General features: G+C 35.7%; 1 protein-coding gene and 1 pseudogene across 1 annotated transcript; both read left to right on the top strand.

Moving 5' to 3' along the window:
- Positions 1 to 5,143: 5,143 nt before the first annotated feature.
- LOC129877641 (peptidyl-prolyl cis-trans isomerase FKBP20-2, chloroplastic) lies at positions 5,144 to 10,352 on the top strand. The gene is made up of 7 exons (XM_055953164.1): positions 5,144 to 5,322; positions 6,407 to 6,497; positions 6,558 to 6,778; positions 6,925 to 7,034; positions 8,252 to 8,360; positions 8,442 to 8,518; positions 10,014 to 10,352. The coding sequence occupies exons 1-7, from the start codon at positions 5,304 to 5,306 to the stop codon at positions 10,131 to 10,133; spliced, it is 747 nt and encodes a 248-aa protein (XP_055809139.1). The 5' UTR covers positions 5,144 to 5,303; the 3' UTR covers positions 10,134 to 10,352.
- Positions 10,353 to 19,158: 8,806 nt separating this feature from the next.
- LOC129875774 (uncharacterized) lies at positions 19,159 to 19,918 on the top strand (annotated as a pseudogene).
- The last annotated feature ends 411 nt before the right edge of the window (positions 19,919 to 20,329 follow it).

Here is a 20,329-nt window from a genome sequence, read left to right as displayed (position 1 = left end):
ACTTGGGATACAATACCCTGACGAATCTCCCCGAAACTCTTTTTCTCCTAAGTAAACATAGCAATTCTAGAAGACATAGGCAGAGCCACAGATCTCAAAGGAATCCAAAGTGGGCTAATTAGATATCTAAAATTTGTAATCCAACACTCAAAGTCTAACTGACCATTTTCCCCACCTTTTTTATTTGTTGCTCCACATCTTCATACTCATAATCAGACTAGAATGGGGCATCACTAGATCATCCTCAAGCAAGAGTCGTCATTTCAAACCCGACAGTTACTTTTAATGCGGAAGGAATAGATTAAAGGTATACAACACTTGATATGAAAAAATCACATGAAAGGAATCAAAGAAAGGAGTTTCTCCTATTAAGTATCTTGTAGCCTCTCGAAGATAAGTACGGACGCTTACGTATCAATCCGCAAGACTCTACTAGACACACTACTCTTTAACTTATGAAACCGATGAACCTAATGCTCTAATACCAATTTGTTATGACCCAAAAACTGAGGTCATGATGGCACACATACCATAATCTAACTTAATGTGTAAGCCTAAAAGCAAAACTCATACGAGACTTCCAAAGGAAAAGTCATGCCATGATTTAAATGACAAGAAGACAATAAAGAAATTATTCCAAAACCTGGTGTCATAAGTATAAAGAGTATCTAATACAAGGTTCGAGTCTGAAGATACAACATAAGTCTCTAAATGATATAAAATATTGAGAAATAAAGATAGACTAGTGACGATCCGAATTCCAGGACCTCACCACTAATTTGAGAATACATAATCCGCTAGAATATTAATTGTCACATGAGGTACCCTGACTAGTATCTGCATAAAAAGGGAACACAGAAATAGGGGTGAGTATAATTCTCATGTACTTAGTAGATTTTAGCCGATTGAGTATAAGAAATTAATTAAACCTATGAAATAAACTAAGAAATGCTTTTACCTGCATACAAAAAAGTCTCACGTCGGCATCGGTGCCGCTAGTTTATATATATAACGGCGCGAGTAAAGTAAACCCATAATAGCAACTCATAATCACAATTGACCAGATAATTCAAGCAATACAACTATCAATGCAATACAATGTAATATGATAATGCAATGATATGGTAGTACGGTGGAATTAAGACTGTCGCACAACCTGTCTTATACACCTTCCGAGCTGTGCTACCAAGCAAGAACCATGGGGGTCTCACAGATCATATACCTCAATAACAATATCTCATTATCCTTGCCACCTCCTCGTAGTCAAGGGATTATAATATATCCACTATCCTTCCATAAAACTGTCTCAGTTAGGGACTTAAGATACAAAGGTTTAAAGGTGTTTCATTTTCTTTCTCAAAAAGAGTTTTTATATTTCTCAACTTCCCATGTTTCATGAAATGATGAATGCGAATGAATACATCAAAACACATATGGCATGGAAGCAATATTCAACTCAACATGTAGTACAAGGTTCAAAGTTCTCAAAACTTAACCTACACATGATACTCACCCTCAATAAATAGAAATGTGAAGGAAAGATTTCAATTCAAGTGTTCACCATTTTCTCCATAATATTTTAATACTCAGGCATGCTCAAAACTCCCAACTCAACCCCTCCGGCGGGTATCACAAGTTAAATAATATCATCAAGCTTCTCTCACAGGAAAATCATGAATCACATGCTCTCAAAATAAATAAGATAACAAATACAGCTTCTACACGGGCTATGTAATACAAATATGCCCCCACGCGACAACACATTAATAAATAAGCCCCCACACGGGCATCCAATATATATAACATTCTCAAATTATACTACAACTCCATCCCAAATCCTATAACATATGAATGACTAATTACCCCATCCTAGTCTCAAAGAAGGATAGTCAAACCTACTTCAATTGCCGAAACCGCATTCCAACACCTCCATCGGACAAGCGACTCTCGAATTCAACACCCAGAATAACAACCCACTATCAACAATAAAACATACACATCACAAAGAGTCCAATGACCCCTGTATTGATAGATTTTGGAACCGGGGGTAAAATGGTCTAAAAATTAATTATTTTTGAGAAGGGTCAAATATGGAATTTTATTTGAAAATTATCTTCTACACATCGAATAGAGTTAGTGGCTGAAAACCCCATTAAAATAGAGCAAGCATTGAGTTCCAAACCATAAAAATATAATTTTCTAACTTGGAAGAAAACCTCATAACCCACCTTTGAAATCTTGATTTAAAGATATTTTGGAAGATAATAATTGCAGAAACTAGTAAAGAATAATCTCACCATGATGTTTCTTGCGGAAAATATTATTATTTAGACCCAAGAATCATTAAAAATGGAGCTAAAATGACCAAGAAACAATCCTCCAAAATCCATTAAAATTTCAACTCAAAAGTGATAAAGGCAGCAACTAGATTAGCGAATTTACCTCACACAAATCTCTTAATCAAGTTTCTGATCTCACCACCGGATTTCTATGAAAAAACTACACAATTTAGAGGTTTGAATCACTAAATTTAGATCTAAGACGGTCAAGAAATCATCTTTCAAAGTTAACAAAAATCTGAATTCGAAAATGGTCGAGGCAACATCTAAAACATCAAATCTTTCCTCCAACGAAGCTTCTAATCAAGATTTTGAGCTCACCAATGGACTTTACATGAAATTCTCTTGAAGATAGATTCTTGAATTGCCATATTTGGACTTGAAAATCTCAAGAAATGAGGGTTCAAAGTTGAGAGAAAAATCTAAAAAATCTGCACTTTTGCATCAATTTTTTTTGTTTTTTGCATTATTTAAAGTCTCTGAACAGACCTTCGAAATTTGTTCAAAATCCGATAAAAATAAATCAGATATGCTACCCCATTAAATTTGATATTTCGGACTCAATAGCGCATTCAAAATTAATATACGAGATCATTTTAATAAAAAGTGGATCCCACATCAAAGTGTTATTTTAAGCTAAATTCTAAAAATGGCCTCGGGATTAGATCGAAAACTTTGGGATGCAAATGAAGGGTCGTTTAGATCAAACTCGATATTTCAGAACTAACCATGATATCAGAATTTTCATCCAAGTACGTTTTCCAAGAATATTGACCAAAGTCAATTATAGACTAACTTTCAAAGTCAAAAAGTCAAATGGCTCAAACTCGTATTGATTGCCTCGATAGTCATGTCGACAATGCTACTAGCCTAATTTGGTCATTCCAAAGCTGATGGAACCATCCGAATTCAAATTCAAAATTTCCTCAAAAAGTCACAACTAAACCAACTTAGGCCTTCAAAATACCAAAATGGGTTCGAGACCTCTTTAAATTCAGCCAACACTTCTTTCAGACCAAAATCCATCCCCAAAATTCAACAGAATCGTTGGAATTTCATTCTGAGTATCGGTATGAGGCATCACACTCAATGTCCCCTACATAAAATACCACCAAAAAAATATGATCCTCGGCATCTTGTACTACGGCAGACAATAACACTCCTTCGTACTTACTATTCAAGAATGTCTTGTCCACATTGATGACTTTTTGAATATGTTGAAACCACGAATCGAAGCTTCATAGGCAATAAAAGAATATTTGAACCTTTCATTTTCATCGAGCTTCAAATCTGTCTTACTTTCAGGATTTAACGTTGTAAACATATAATGGTAAGCATCAAGCACTGCATAACCGTGTTCATATGTCTCCCTTACCAAAGCCTTTGCAATCTCAGTTCCCCTCCAAACCTTCCAATAACTAACTTTGCAGCCCAATTCAGTACGGATTGAATTCTGAATATCCTTTGTAGAAGGGCCTTCACCTTTGGGAAACCTATCCTTGAAGTATTCGCCAACGACTTTTCCTGTGGCATGTGGGTTATGACTCGTGAGATGTTGCGAACCACATGTATGCATTTTTTCATATTTTCTAATATAAAATCTATCAGAACTTTCAAGCTTTATAGCTCTCAGCCACCCGAGTTGATCACCTTTTTCATTCTAAAATCTTTTTTAACACAAGAAATTTTCAAGGTAGTATCTAGCTCTTGCTTATTCTTGAATGACATATCGATGTAAAAATCAGTTTCATCAGATTGAACATGATTAGATGACTGTGCAGTTCCCAGAGTATTATGATTCAAAAAAATGGTCATAATTTTCTTCTGATTTTGTCTGCAGTTTATTCAGCAACTGCTGAAAAATTTCAGCAATTGACGTATCTGTTTAGTAATTGATGCAGTAATTATTGAAAAAGTTTGAGTAATTGCTGCATTAATTGTTGTAGCACCTGAAGCATCTAAAACAACAATTGCTAAACATGTTTCAGTTTCTACTATTTGTTTCAGTAATTGATGCAGCAATTACTGAAATAAATTCAACAACTGTTGCAGAACCTACAACAACAATTGTTGAATGTGTTTTAACAATTGATAAAAAAATATAAGCAACAATTAGTGCAATAACTGCTTAGTAGATGCAACAATTCCTGTAATATATACAATAGTCACATTTGTTTCATCATTTGCTACATTTGATTAAACTGATGATGAAGCAGTTATTGAAACATATCCAACAGTTGCTGAAACGAATTCAACCATGATCGAAAAAAATCCAAATGAGCAATAGATATAAACCAAAAATATTTACTTACCAAAATGGTCGAAAATACCTCTCAAGCAATGCCCAATGCCACATAAACGCAATTTAGTTGCAAATTGAAAAAAATTTAAAATAATTTTCAAATTAAAAAAAAAAAGAAAAAAAGGGTGCTCTGCTCTCTCTCTCTTCTTTCAGGCACAGTAATACCAACACAAGGAGAAAGAAGAAGAAGAAGAAGAAGAAGAGCCGAGGAGGATGAAGCAGAAGAGAAAAAAACGCGCAAATGAGAAAGAGAAAAAGCTGCGCCCTTATTTTTTAAGTTAGGGTTTTATGAGAATAGGTCAAAATGTAAAAAAAAACTTGAGGAATTGATCAAAACTCATTAATTACTAATCATAAAATTATCACCAACTTTCAATTTTTAAAATTTTTATCACTCTTTTTAAATTCTAACACATTTTTATCACCCTTAGTTGAATGTCCCACAAAGTTAATATCAAGATATCTTAGGGGTTCTATTATTAATATATCTAGTTCTATAGCGTCCAACGTGAAGATAAATTTAGCTGTATTAGCATTTCTTCTTCGTTTTTCCCAATAAACGGCACAGCAGCCATTTTCCCATTGCCCTTTTGCCAGAGAAGCAGATGAGTGACTGCTAATGCTCTGAAAGCTTCAATCTTTTCCACAGATAGGACAAAGCCATGCTTCTCAACTTTTCATGTAATTCCTCTCTCTCTTTCGACACTTGCATTACTTTCCTCTTATGGCTACTACTGCTTCTTGGTATAGAAATCAAAAATTTTATGGATTTGTTTATGTTCTTTCCCTTTCTCTTCTTTGAAAGGGTTGACCTTTTCTTTTCTCTTTCACTTTCTTGTGTTTAATTGAAAAATTGGTTCTATTTGATACATACACTTTCTTTTATTTCTTTTCCGTTTGTAAATTGTATGCTGAGTTTGTGGGCTTATTTACCTGTGTTCTCTTTTCTTTTCCTTTCTTGTTTGATCTCCCTTTCAGCTTAATTAAATGCTATATTTTGACCCAAGAATTCTCTTAAAGTTACTGACATTTTGTTCTAGCTACTTTGAATAGGTTTAGCTATATGAATTAGCTTTACTTGATACATTTCATTCCAATATTTTGAATCGTCGGAAAGCATGTGCCTCTTTACCTTCATTAAGGTAGGGGTAAGATTGTCAATACACTATCCTCTCCAATCCCCACTTGTGAAATTACACTGGGTATGTTGGTGTTGTCAGAGATCACGTGCCAATTCATTCGATATTGGGAGGATTCATCATAATTAACTAGTTTGATGTTGGTTGTTTAACTTACTATCCTCCTTTTATCTAGGCTTTGGACTGGTAATATGAACTCATATAGGATTATATGTTGACTTAGGGAACAATTTGCTCTAGGAAGTTGAAATTATTGTTTATTCTATGGATTACCAGAATTCTTAGTTTAAAATATTAGCAGCTTCTTAACTCTGTCAAGTAGTTTGTTTATTACTTCCTGTTTGCAATATTTGATACTAAAAAATAACTGCACTTGAGCTGAGGATCCTTCGGAAACAGCCTCTCTACTTTCACGAAGTAGGGATAAGGTTTGCGTCCACTCTACCCTATCCATATCCTACTTGTGGGATTTTCACTAGGTATGTTGTTGTTGTTTCCATGTAGTTTGCCATGAGAATACAATATAGAATCCTTTAAGCAACAATTGCCAGCCTTTGATAGGTAATGTTTATGGTTTGTCATGCATAAATCCGTTTATTAAACTACTTGTTTTATCCTCAATTCAGATACTCTATCAGCTTGTCACACAACTCAATCTTTTCCCAGACAGAAGTCAACATTCCAGTGCAGCTTAGCTGCCACATTACAAGATAAAAGGTAACCTATCTTTTAACTACAATGTCAATCTTTTGTAGCTGAAATACAGAATATTTTCAGGGTTAGGGAACAGAAAGTAAATATTTTGCATTATGCGGACAATATGAAGCGCAGATCTCTCCTGTTTTTTCTGATTACATCCGGCATATCTCCCGCTTTTCCAGCTTTTGGGAAAACAAAGAGCAAAAACCCGTATGATGAAAGACGCTTGCTAGAGCAGAACAAACGGATCCAGAGAGAAAATAATGCCCCTGAAGAGTTTCCCAGTTTCATCAGAGAAGGTTTGTTTGCCCATGACGGACTGCATGGGTGTAAAGGACCATGTGTAGTACCCAAGTTTAAGACATCAGTAGTTTGACATCCATTTCCTTCTTTTTATATCATGAAACTTTATGATGTGGTAGTAACTCTTCAAATCCTTTTCCAGGTTTTACAGTTAAAGTAGTCACGCCTGATAACTACGTTAGGCGTGATTCAGGTCTTATATTGCGGGATTTTGCTGTTGGGGAAGGTGATTGCCCAAAGGATGGTCAACAGGTATTCTTTCATTCTTTGTTCCTGAAAAACAGTGATTTGCTTTTATTAGATTGTCATTTATTTTGAATGCATCCTATTTGGAAACTAGTATCTGTTCGTCTTTCATGTTCATTCATTTGTCTACCGGAGTCTTGGAACCGATATGGTACATTCACGGTAAAAAAAAGCATTTCCTTTTTCCGGTCATTTTTTATATGCTTTATGTAATTGTTTTGTTTGTATGTTATTACATTCAAAGATTTCATTTGATCTTGTAGAAACTGTCATTACACAGGTGATGGCGTCTAGTACTGTACTCTTTTACCATTTTAGTTTGTAATTAAGATGATCCTTGGATGTCTGTATTATGGGAATAATACCGAATATCAAGAAAGCAAAACTTGGATGTTGTGCCTGTCTTTGAAGGAACTAATATTATGGAAATATTTCCTTAATTCCTTCGATTTACTCTTTTGAGAACCTGTTATATTATAGACAAAATCTCTTTACATCTCTAGTTGACCTTTTTAAAAGCCTCTCCATTTTGTAGAGTTAAAAAAGTTGTTTCTCTCCCCTTGGTGTAAGACATTTATGTGCTTTGACTGTTTCGGTGGTCTATTCATTAACATGTCTTACTCTTCCAATAGTGGTTTTCCTCTGCCCAATGTAGACTTATGCTAGACATAGTTCAGTTATGGGAGAAGTATGTAATTGATGATTTTTTTTAATGGATTTTAGAGTACCAAAACAAAATGTTACTTACTAGATATGATTCAATATTAACTACCTGTACTCCTTACTTAGCCATTGCTGAACAGAAAGATCGGTAAGTCACTCTGATCTTTCACACCTGAGTTCTTTGTCGTTGACTAAGGACAATCATTGTGAAATCTATTTTCAATCATAGAGATGAGACTGTTTTAAGTGTTATGTAGTTAATCTGACATATGTATTGTTAATGAATGCAAAAAGAGCCGACTTAGGCTGGTTATATTGTTACTAAGCTCAGTTGGGCTTATTTCAACTTGTCACCTGGGCCTAGTGATGATTCTTTCATATTTCACTTTATTTACCAAACAACAAAAGACAAATGTGATTTTATTATCCTAATAGGTATTCAAATTACAAATTGAAGAGGAAAAGCAAGGTTTAATTGCATTAAGAAATGAGAAACAGATTACTTGTTTCTGATTCTTTCATTGCTGCATTCATCCCCGAATTTCTGTTACCATTGGCAGGTGATTTTCCACTATATTGGTTATAACGAGTCTGGACGTCGTATTGACAGCACATACGTTCAAGGTTCTCCTGCAAAGATTCGGATGGGCACTAAAGCATTGGTCCCAGGTGATCTAAGCAAAAACACAATCTTGTAAACTCTTTACCTCTCAGAGAAATTTTGCAATAAGCAGAAAAGGATGATTGCAGGTTTTGAGGAAGGAATTAGAGACATGAGACCTGGGGGAAAAAGAAGGATAATCATACCACCAGAACTAGGACCTCCGGTAAGTATCCTTAAATCTCCTCCTCAATTGGATTCTTTTATAATTAGTGTCATCTAAAGTTGTTACGGAATAAAGTAAGCATTTAGACTGCTATGTAGTCTATTGCATTCTTCTGATATCATTATTTGATAAGAATTTATCTCTGATACTGCTAACCAACAGAAGACAAGGAAGCTCTTCCTGCAATAATACCCAATTTGTTCGCTTTAGTAATTTCATTTGTCTCCCTCACCCATATAGACAGTTTGGTTAAGTTGGAGTACTCCTTGTGAGGTTCGAAATGAGAGAATATATATACGTTTCGCCCCCTCAAAGATAAGTTCCTAATAAACTTGGAGTAGTTTTGAACTCAACTCTACCAACTTGGACCTAAGTGTACTGCTACTGTTCTAACTAAGTAGTTTAACAAGATTCTATTGCACATCATTTTCAGAATAATTTGTAATGCATGTGATCCTATCTTGTGGGGTGGGGGGGTGGGGGTGGGGAAGGCTCAAAATTTTCCCTAAAGTAAAATAATCATTTTATTTTTTGCTTCTTAAAGGGGGTGTAAAGTCAAATATAGATGGACGGAGTGTTATTTTTGTTATTTGGATTGATAAAGGCTACATTTCACATTAGTACGTAGAAGTAAGTGATCATTAAGCAATTGAAACACTTTTAAATCAGTTAAGGTATTAAAAAACTTCAATGCTAAATCATGTCATAACTTTTTTTTCCTGTCCAACTTATCGTAATACAATTTTCTAGCATAAAAAGGTTAACAAATGAAAAAGGAACCTTTTATTTGTTTGTTGAGTCTTAACCTATCTAAATAATTTAATATAAAACTACAATCTAGAGAACAATACAAAAAGAAAATAAGTTTTACCTTACGTATTTCGGAAACAAGGGGAAAGTTACATTTTTTAATACTGTAATATTAAGAAAACATAAATCAATATGCATATTAATGGTTGTGGATCATGGTTTTATTTCTTCCCTATGGATGAATAGGTGTGGTGCGGCTTGATCTCTTAATGCACATAATTATTAACGATTAGCACATAATTTTTCTTCCATCTAAAAAATGGGAGATGGCCTTCGTTCTACAACTCGTTTTTTTTGTGGAACTTATCTTTTTAGAACAGGTCCGAGTTAATGGTGTTAACTGAACGCATTGTTTTTTGCACGATATTTTCAAAGTTAGGATATTATGTACATAGATCAAGAAATGTATTTGTAAAACGTTAAATTACATTTAGGCAAAACTCATATTGAGGCAACTATTGCAACTCCCTTCTGACTTTACCAAAATATAGGTTGTCAACACCTTGAAAATCACATTTAGAGCCACACTTATGAAGTGTATTTCTCAAAACTAGGATGTAAATTAGTACTTTATTGTAGATTTTGATCATATATATATATATATATAGCCTTTTGATATATTGTGTCTGGATGATGCATTAGTAGAACTGCATCTTGATATTTTTGCAATGTCTCTGTCTCACAGGTTGGGCCTTCAACATTTTTTAGCTCAAAACAGTTTGAAGTTTTTGACGTGGAACTGCTAGACGTCCAAGACTGCAAGCGTAGGACAATAGGCTTCTACTCTGATGTTGTTTGCAATTGAACAATTAGCTCGTGTTGTTATTTCTGTCACATCTTGTATCATTGCTATCAGGAGAAGATACTTTTTTGTCTTCTTTTTTACAGCAAGAAATGAAGGAAAGAGAGACTAGTCTAGTCTAGAGATGAGAAGGTACTTGTTCTGAATCTTTGGATTTCTGCTGAAAGTAACAGGAGACTATCCTACAGTTTATAGACTAAAAGATTCACCTTTTGAACACGAGTCTCCTGTCTTTCCAAATGTTGGTGGAAGGTAGAGCATTTATCCGGTAAAATAGTGGAGGTGCTTGTGAGTTGGCGAAGACCACCTTTTATAAAAAGGAAAAAGGTTCATTTTTGCTAAGTAATGTTCTACTCTTTGGTGACTGGCTTATACAGCATCTAAAATGAGAAGTTTTCCTTGGCAAGTACAAGCGTGTAGAATTTATAAGGAAACAGTAATGAGGAGAAAAGTTGCTCAGAGAAGAGCAAAACATATTTGTTTATAGCAGTCCTTGTCTCACTATGGAGTGTCATGGTAGACAGTTCCACAGCAGACACAATGAATAGACCATTAGCAGCTTTGTTTTCCTTACCCTTCTGATATGCAATCACAAAGTCAAATTGCAATAACTTAGTCACCCATTTCAACTGAGAACCAACATGTAGCATTTGTTCCAACAAGAACTTCAAGGTTTTATGGTCAGTCCTAATAATGAATGGCCTGCAGACCAAATATTTACTCGACTTAATTACAACCTTGACAAAAACCAAGAACTCATTGTCATAAACTGATAGGGGATGATGCTTACGATCCAAGCCCTTGCTCAAATAAGCAAATGGCTTCCCTTGGTGCATAAGAAAAGCCCAAGGCCAGTATCACAGACATCAGTTTCAACAATGAAGGGCATTGAAAAATTAGGCATGGCTAAAACAGATGTTGTGGTTAGTGCTTCCCTGAGCTGAACAAAAGCCTGTGTAGTTTGATCATGTTAGATTCTAGTTGTGATGATTTGACAAACTGAGATATGGTATGGGACCTGATCCCATGTTAGAATTGAATTGCTTTGTACAATTGAAAGTGACAGCTGATAAAATAGTACACTGCTGTAACTATTTTGTGAGTGCTCGGGCTGTGTTTGTGTGGCAGGAATCCTGGCCAATAGAATTGCTCCAAAAGGACATGGTTATCCTATATTATGTCTCATCTATATTGGCACAAACAAGCTTTTCAAGAAAATCATCTCTCACAACTGAAATAGGCAAGAACATTTTCACTCTCAAGAAATAGAAACCAAGGAACAATAATGGAGCTCGAGATTGTCATTGTGTGTTGTTTCTGAGTTTTATTTCTTTGCGTATTTTATGTAAATCAGGTCTTGATATATAAAGGAACTGGATGTTTGTTTTGAATCTGTCCTTTTTCTCATTTAGTCATCTATAGCTAGAGTTAGCTAGGATGAGTTGTTTTGAAGCCTGAACTAATCTGTGGGAATTAGTTTAGTGGGAAACAAAGTTGTATCTTAGTGGTTGAAGATTTCAGGGATCATAGTAAGGGGGAAGGAATTGCGAGTTTAATCCTTGAGATTGCAAGAGTTTATTCCTTGGGTTTTCATGTATACTGCTTGTGTTTTTATTTTTCAGTTCTTTACTGTTCTTCCTGTAGTTAGGGACTAGGTCAAGAGTTTACTGATAGAAGCGCACAAGCCATCAATTGGTATTAGAGCAGAACTCTCTATAAGGTTAACATCTAGAGAGGATCTCGTGATAATGGTTGCACCTACTAATTTGGAAGAATGACAATCAACAACTCGACCACCTTGTTTTAATGGTCAACACTATAGGTTGTGGAAGACAAGAATGTATGACTTCATCATGACTGAAATTGTGAGCTATGGAACATTATTCTTGATGGACCATATGTAGCTATGAAGGAAGTGAAGAAAGGAGAAAGCACCAAAGTTGTTCCTGAAACATGAATAGAGTACAATGAAACCGATAAAGACAAGATCGAGAAGAGCTTAAAGCAAAGAAGATGCTAGTGTGCAGAATAGGACCTAATGAGTACAATTGAATCTCAGGTTGTGAGTCTGCCAAGGAGATTTTGGATTGTTTAAAGATAGCTCATGAAGGGACCAGTCAAGAAAAAGAGTTTAAAGTGGCTATGTCTATAACTCAAAAAGAGAACTTCATTATGGAAAAGAATGAAACTATCCAGGAAATGCATACCAGGCATACCTCCATAAAAAATGAGGTGAGTTGTCTAGATGAGGAAATCCATCCAAGAAAGCAAGTAAGAAATGTTAAAAAATTTATGTCAAAATTTTTGGAAAGTAAAGGTGATGTTGTTGCAGAGGCAAGGGACTTGTAAACTCTTGTCTTGGATGAGTTGAGTGAAAATCTCCAAATTCATGAGATGAACAAGCAACAAGATCACTCTAAGATAGACCTTGAAAAAGGAAGTGGAAGCAATTTTTCAAATGAAAATCATTTATGTCATATCTATGACAAACCTAGTCATTTTAGTAGAAATTGTTCAATTCATAAGGTTGATTACAAGAATTTTGTTAAACAAGATGTTGCTTCTTGGGGAGATTCTTCAAGTGAATCGGATGAACTCAAGCAACTAGAAGATGTGTCTATGATAACCATGAAAGATGATGAAAGTGTTTCCAACTCACATATTGTCCTCATGGCAAAATCAGACAATGATGAGTATGATGCGGCAACACTTCTTGACATCAAGAAAAACCTGAATGACTATTCATTCAAGAAACTGAAAAGTCTAGCTAAGGTTTTTCAAAGTATTTGGAACAGAAGGTACAGTTTAGAGTTAGACCTGGTCCTAGGTCAAAATCAAAGAAACATGCTAACCTGAAGAAAATGGTTCTACCAGATTGGACTAGAAATACACTTGTTGCTCATTTATCTTCTTATTGGAAATTCAGACTCAAATGGTTTCCTAAGCTTAACAAATAATCTATGTGCAGGTGAGTGAAGAAAGCAACAACCTAAGTTGATACATGGAAAGTGGCTGATCGATGCACATGATTGATTGTGCTGAAATCTTTTACTCGCTCAAGGCATTTCAAGGTGAAGTTACCTCTTGTGTAAACAAAAAGAAAAATTGTTGAGAAGAATCGTATGAAGCTGAGATTATTGAAAGTGATTGAATGATCAAGCTTATCCTTCAATCTCCTATTTTGAATATGATTAGGAAATATGTATCCTTGTTTTATCTTAATGCATGTTTCATGGTAAAGTCATTTATGTATCTCTTACAGATATACACACACATGAGGAATTTGCTAGAAGTAAGAAAACTTAGCAAAGATCTGATTGAATACATTCATACTGTAGAAAAGAACTTGGTCCTCATACAAGGTTAACACTCTCATAACTGTTTAAACAACTTGTTAGAACTGATATGACTGCCATGTGTCAATTGTCAAATGTTCTGATCGTTGTCCCATCTCCTTTGAATTCAATCGACGCCTCAATTAAGGGAACTGACACAAACTTTTTAATGACTCTTTCTCACACATTTGTTTTCTCACTTCTCATTCACATCCCTCCAAATTCTCCAGAATACCTTCTTTCTCTTCTACCCTTCTTTCCCAATCCCTCACCATGTCTCAATTCCCTGATCAAATCAAGAAAATGCTTAAGGCACTAAATGAAGTTAATCCCTTTGCCTTTGCATCTCCTTCTGGAAAAATCTTTACAACTCCTGTCACACTCGTTCTTTAGAAAAACGAACCAAAGAATCTAGCACTGATATTTTTGGTACAATTCTTGCTTATTCTCCTACCCTCGACCTCAATACTACTCAAGAGACCTCTTCAAAACCCTCCGTCCTATCCAAAGTATGTCCTGAAAAAGAGGGACCTACTACAAATTTATTTCAACCTAGTCCCTTTCTATTTGGATTTTCTGAACAAATCTTTAACAACTACCTACCCATCAACAAGAGTACTGAATCGAACATTATGAAAATAACTAAGGGACTAGAGCACAAAGTCTCTACATGAAAGATGAAAGCAGAAATATATTCTCAAAAAGAAAGGAGGAAACCCCTGAGGTTTAACACCCAAATATAGTGCCAAAATTCAATCAAACTTTTGTTCCCAACTTACTTCCCATCAATATGGGAAATGAGGTAGATGATGAGGATAATAGGCCTCTCTCGTGGGGTCTTAGAAAAAAATGGTACTAGTCTCCAAGAAGGGAAAAGAAAAGGTTTCTAAGAAATAGAATGTGAGGCTAAGTCCATATTCTACAAGAGGATTTCAAAAAAAAGCTTCTAAATGACGCCATGAAGGTAAATAAATCACAAACTATAAAAAATCAAAGAAAAAGAAGGAGTTTGGTAGAAGACAGTGTGGATGAGGAGACAAATGTGGTGGATATTTCAAAAGAAAAGGTCAACAGTGAAACTAAATCAGGCAATATAGCTATTGCAGTGGAAAAATAGAGAGGACAAGTTCAAACCAAGAAATCACAGTCTTAAAAGGCAAAATCTGGAAGAATGTCAAAACAGGCAAGAGTCCCACTAGAAAAGAATGAGATTGCAAAATAGAGAACCAAAGGGAGAACAAGGAAACAAAAGGAAGATGACAAAGAATCTGGTTCTAGGAAAGGACCTAGTCCCAATGAAGAATCAAACAAGAAAGATAATGTTCTCACTAAGAAGAAAAGGGTTCAAATACTTAAGACTCAAAATGTCTTGAGTGGGCGGGTCTTTGATCCTGAATTTGTTGATCGACCAGGTATGAGGGACCTGGTTGATGATGTGAAGATCCAATGGTGGACTCATCTTTTTGAATGGCTAGTTCCCGTGTTTTATAAAAAGGAAATGCATGAGTTTTACTATAATTTACAATTAAATGACGATAGAAGTATGAATACAGTGGTTAGTGGTCATCAAGTTCATCTCAATAAGGACACTCGGGGAAAAATCTTACAGGTTCCTGTTAAAGAAATTCATTCAGCTGAAAAATTATTTCCCTCCTCTCACTTCATTCAGGAGATCAAGAAGGTACCAGAACTCAACATAGCAGGGGTGTCCAAGAAGTTTAGGAAGGCACCTTCCAGCTATACTTCGAGTTCGTCAACAAAGTCTTGCTTCCCAGGTTAGAGAATAGAACAATTGCTTTTGCTTCAGATCTATTTCTGATGGAAGATCCCAGCAAGATGGATGTCACAACCCAAGCCTAGGTCCTAGACGTGACACGATGAATGAGATACCCAAAGGTTCCTCACCTAAGCCTCTTAGCATTCATTTAGCTTCTCATAGGTAATGACATTCTAGAATAAGTGGAAGTAAAAAGGGAATAATGAGACCAAGGGAAATAACATAGCACACGAGTTATAAACAACATCAAAAGCATCATTTATTTGTTCAACAATACCTCTACTACTTTAGACACGGCGGGGGCTAAGACATACCACTAGCTCACCCTCATAATAAATGAAAATAAATGTCGTGAAAAGTATCCCAATAGAACTTTACTTAACAAAGTCACAAAGTAAATGATGTTGTTCCCGAAACATAGGAACTCACCACGATAGTAGCCTTCAATGTAATCAACTAGCCATGCGGAGGTGAGTGTGGAGCAACATCGGTCCCTACATGGTAATATCATGTAGGCAATAGAGTATGCGTTAGTACTTTGAATGTAGTAAGTATGTAGGCATGCATGAATATTTAAGAAACATTAGAACCTTTATGTAGTATGAAACATAGTACAATGCATGCATATTCAATAGTATGAATAACCTTTAAACATTCATTTTGTGGGAAGATGACCGTAACTGACATTTTAGACCATGTGAACTTTTACATGAAATCGAACATAACCCCCTACATTGGCATGGGGAGACTACTTACTGGGTATAACTCCATCAACTTCATTCATTTCTTTAACTTTAACTTTAAGAGCTATTTGTGGATCCACTAGCCTAAGTCTACAAGAGCTCCTATGTTGGTGCATAGTTAATGGGACAAAGGGTTGCTACTAGGATTCCCTTATCGAATCCCACCTCAATACCTCATTCAGTGCTAAGTCAATCCCATAGAATAGTTCATGTAATAAGAACATAATCAAGTCATCAAAACATCATTCAGTAGAATAGCTTATTAAAACCTTTCATTTGATTCACAAAAGTGAGAATTGTCCTTTCACAAGTGGAATACATCATTTTATAATCATTTCATCATTCTTTCATTTTATAAGACTCCCTTTGATCATAAACATTAGCTTTCATAAACTTTCATTTTGGAGTCAAGCTTTTATTTCAACTTCATTAAGAACATAGTAAAACTAGGTGGGTTCTATTCATTTAACCTTCAAATCATTCAAATTCATGATAGCATACATGAGAGTAAAGTAATGTTTCATTTAAAACATCTTAAAGCAACCCACTAATTTACTTTAAAACTACTTTCATATCTTCATATAAGGACCTTGATAAGTTATCTATTTTATGTAAACAAGAGTCAGTATAAGTCACTATGGGTAAACAAACTTCAATTATTCAAGAATCTATACATTTGGAATTATAACATGAAGACCCATAAAATTCATCACTTGAAATTGAAATATTGAGTTTAGAAATCAGTTGGGTTCCATGGGTGGAAGAACTCATGAATGACCCACATACCTTGGGGAATGAAATTCTAATACAGACTTGAATATAATGGAAACTTGATCTTCTTGGAATAAAATCGTAGCTTTCTTTATGGAGAGGAAAACTTGAGAGAAACTTGAGAGGTTAGGGATTTTTTGTTTGCGGGAGTTAATATGAGGAATGAGGTCTTTGGAAGTCTTAGAGTCTTTTAGATAGGTGAATTTCACCCTCAAAATGACCTTCCTTTAATATTAAAACATAGGAAAAATCCAAAATACCCATTTTAAATCTGGCCGGACTGGGCTTCACAGGGACCCTTCATGGTCCGTGGTTCTCACCAAAGCTCGTGGTAGTGTCCCGTGGTAAATGACATGGGGTAAGATTTGGGAGATTTGTACGGAAGTATCTGAACTTCCTCCACAGAGACCTTCATGGTCCGTGAACCATGGCTGTGGTACAGGTCCTGTAGGAGGCCTGCAGAGTGACCACCACGGAAATATACCATGGCCCGTGAATAGCTCCATGGCATGTGGTGGTCGTCTATGGTTCTCACTGTAGAAAGTTTCCTAGGGACTTAGGAGAGGGGTTACCATGGAGGGTACTACGGTCCATGGTGCTCACCGTAGTCTATGGTCCTTTGTCATGGTCCCTTTCCTACTGGTCTGAGTCTTTGAATCTCCAGCATAGTCCGTGGTGCTCACCATGGCTCGTGATGGCCTTCTGTGGTCATCACTGATGCCAGTTTCAGCATTTTCTTGAGATTTCATCCTTTGTTCTTCATTTTTGGACTTTCCAACTTTCGAGGTCTTACGATGGAAGATATAAACCTTCCAGCAATCATGTTGGAACATATGGCTAAAATTGTTACAAAAAAGGATAGGAAGCATGGAATAGCTTATGGATATCTTCTTGGAAAGGTTTTCACATTCAATTAAATTTCTCACGAAAAAGGAATCAAGGGGAAAATCAAGAAGACAATATCTTTAAACACTCTGGTAGAATATGGTAGAATGTGAGTGTGTGGAGGGTAGAGCTAGAAAAAAGGAAAATCCCAGGTTTTTGAGTTACTGGATTATCAGGAGCAGTTGAAGCACAAGCTAGAAGAGATGTCACAATTGGTGGCAAAGAAAGTTTCTGTTGAGGGACTAGTTTTAGAAGGTTTCTGCTGAGGGACCAGTTTTAGAAGAATTGTCCTTATTGAAAGCTCAAAATGCTAGTCTTACTGCTAAGATTGAAGGACTCAAAGAGATATTGCTCAAAGCACATATGAAGCTGATCCCTTCTATCGTTTGTCCTCTAAACCATTGCCAGTCATTCTCCTCCCTCTTAAATCCTTCCTCCAGCATTATCACTTTTTTTGTGGCTTAGTCCTGTTCTCATTGTAGTTCAATTTAGTGTCTTGAATGCTAATGTTTATTTCTGTTTATGAATGATATTCAATATCTATTGACTTGTTCCTTACTTTCTGATTGTTATTTCTTGTTATGTTGCCCTTCTTAGCTGTGAGTTACATTTAAAATGTCTTGTATTTAACCTGGTTTACTACTTGCTTTTTTAATGATATCAAAAAGAGGAAAATAATATAGCTTGTAAGGTTTTAATACTGATGAAAGCAAATGAGGAGTGATACTTGGTTGAAGGGTTGAAAGGGGGAAGTAACTGTGATAGGGGGAGGTGTTTGTGAAAAAGGGAGTGTTGGTTGATTATGGTGATTGATTATGAGAGACTGATAAACTTTTTGCAGCTTAGTTTGTCATCATCAAAAAAGTGAATATTGTTAGATTGTTGTTTTGATGATTTGAAAAACTGAGATCTGGTATGGGATTTGATCCCATGTTAGAATTGAATTGTTTTGTGCAACTAAAAGTGATAGTTGATAAAATAGTACACTGTTGTAACTATTTTGTGAGTGCTCAAGCTATGTCAGTGTGACAGGAATCCTAGCCAATAGAATTGCTCCAAAAAGACCTGGTTATCCTATATTGTTTCTCATCTATATTGGAAAAATAAGATTTTTAAGAACATTATCTCTCACAACCGAAATAGGCAAGAACATTTTCACTCTCAAAAAATAGAAACAAGGGAAAAATAATGGAGCTCGAGATTGTCATTGTGTTTTGATTTTGAGTTTTATTTCTTTGCACATTTTATGTAAATCAGGTCCTTATCTGTAAAGAAAATTAGTGTTTGTTTTGAATTTGTGTTTTTCTCATTCTGTCATCTTAGCTAGAGTTAGCTAGGATGAGTTATGTTGAAGCCTAAACTAATCTAAGGGGATTAGTTTAGTGGGAAACAAAGTTGTATCTTAGTGGTTGAAGATTTTAGGTATCATAGTAAGGGAGAAGGGATTAAGAATGCAATCTCAATGATCTCCTCTCTCAATAAATAAGGAAACCTTAGAAATTAACCACATAACCGGAATGACACAGATTGAATGTTACAGAGGCTGCTCTCGGAGTAAGAACACAACTCGTAGATGCTTCACTTTATTGAAGCCAACACTAGAGCATATGGAAGGAGATTCTTAGGAGGAACTTGATACCTTGGAAATAGCTCGTGGTGCGACATCCTTGCGTTGGCTTTTATGGGTATGGGTTCTATTTTCTGTTCAAGCTTGCAAGACTTTATCTTTCTTATTAGGAGTTATGCATGTCACTTCTGAACTGGAGTAGCAAAGTAAATTGTCTTTGTAGCCCCTCCAAATTCATTGATCTTTCCTTATCCCTGGCTGCACCTGGAAGTAGTCTTCTGAATTCAGACTAATATCTAATCCTTTTGCAGCCAAAAGTTGAAAAGGACCAGCTGGAGATTTTTTTTGAAGAATGCCCACGAATCATAGTAAATCCAAAGCCATCGCCACTAGGTTACAGGGGGCTTGATGTACCTAGAGAAGCAAGATTGATATATCATTAGATGATCCCATTATTGAAGATATTGACCCCAAAACCTGGGCAGTTTCTGGATTTGTACCTAAAACATCACTATCATCAGTTTCAAGCACAAGAGATTTGCCTGTGGCAGAAAAGTTTAGACTTGCATTTCTTGAGAGAGATACAAGACTAGCACCAAATGGAGCAAAGAATGCAAGACAACACCAACGACTGGGTAATGATGAATAGCAGCGTAAAAGCACTAGCACTTGCCTCACTGGCGAGCAAATCCTTGAACATTTGGAACTGAAAATAGATGTGTACTTTTATAAATCTATATTTTATCTCCATCAGCTGATAGAAAAACCTGTTTGGCAGCACAAATTGACAAGGAAGCAAACTGTAAGCAAGCCTCAAGTAGTCATACTTAATCTATTCTGGGTAACTGGGAAAAGCTTCTCTTTGCAAGGACAGTTGAGAGGAAGAAAATGTTTCATGGGCTTCCTACAAAATATTTGGTTTCTTTCAAGCAATGGTAGATTTTATTTAGAGCATCACACTGCTGAGAGGAAGACCGCTCTCAAGCATGCCTTCCTTTTTCATCTGGTTATTCCTTCATTGTGGTGTGTATATTTATTATGTTTCAAGTATTCTTGCGTGAATGTACAATAGGATTTTGCTGCTGAAGATGCATTTAGTGAGGTTGCTTAGGAAACTTGAT

Source organism: Solanum dulcamara, chromosome 12 (genome assembly GCF_947179165.1).
Source record: "Solanum dulcamara chromosome 12, daSolDulc1.2, whole genome shotgun sequence".
In the NCBI taxonomy this organism is placed as follows: domain Eukaryota; kingdom Viridiplantae; phylum Streptophyta; class Magnoliopsida; order Solanales; family Solanaceae; genus Solanum; species Solanum dulcamara.
Note: the sequence above shows the minus strand (reverse complement) of the source record. Positions and strands in the feature narration are given on the sequence as shown.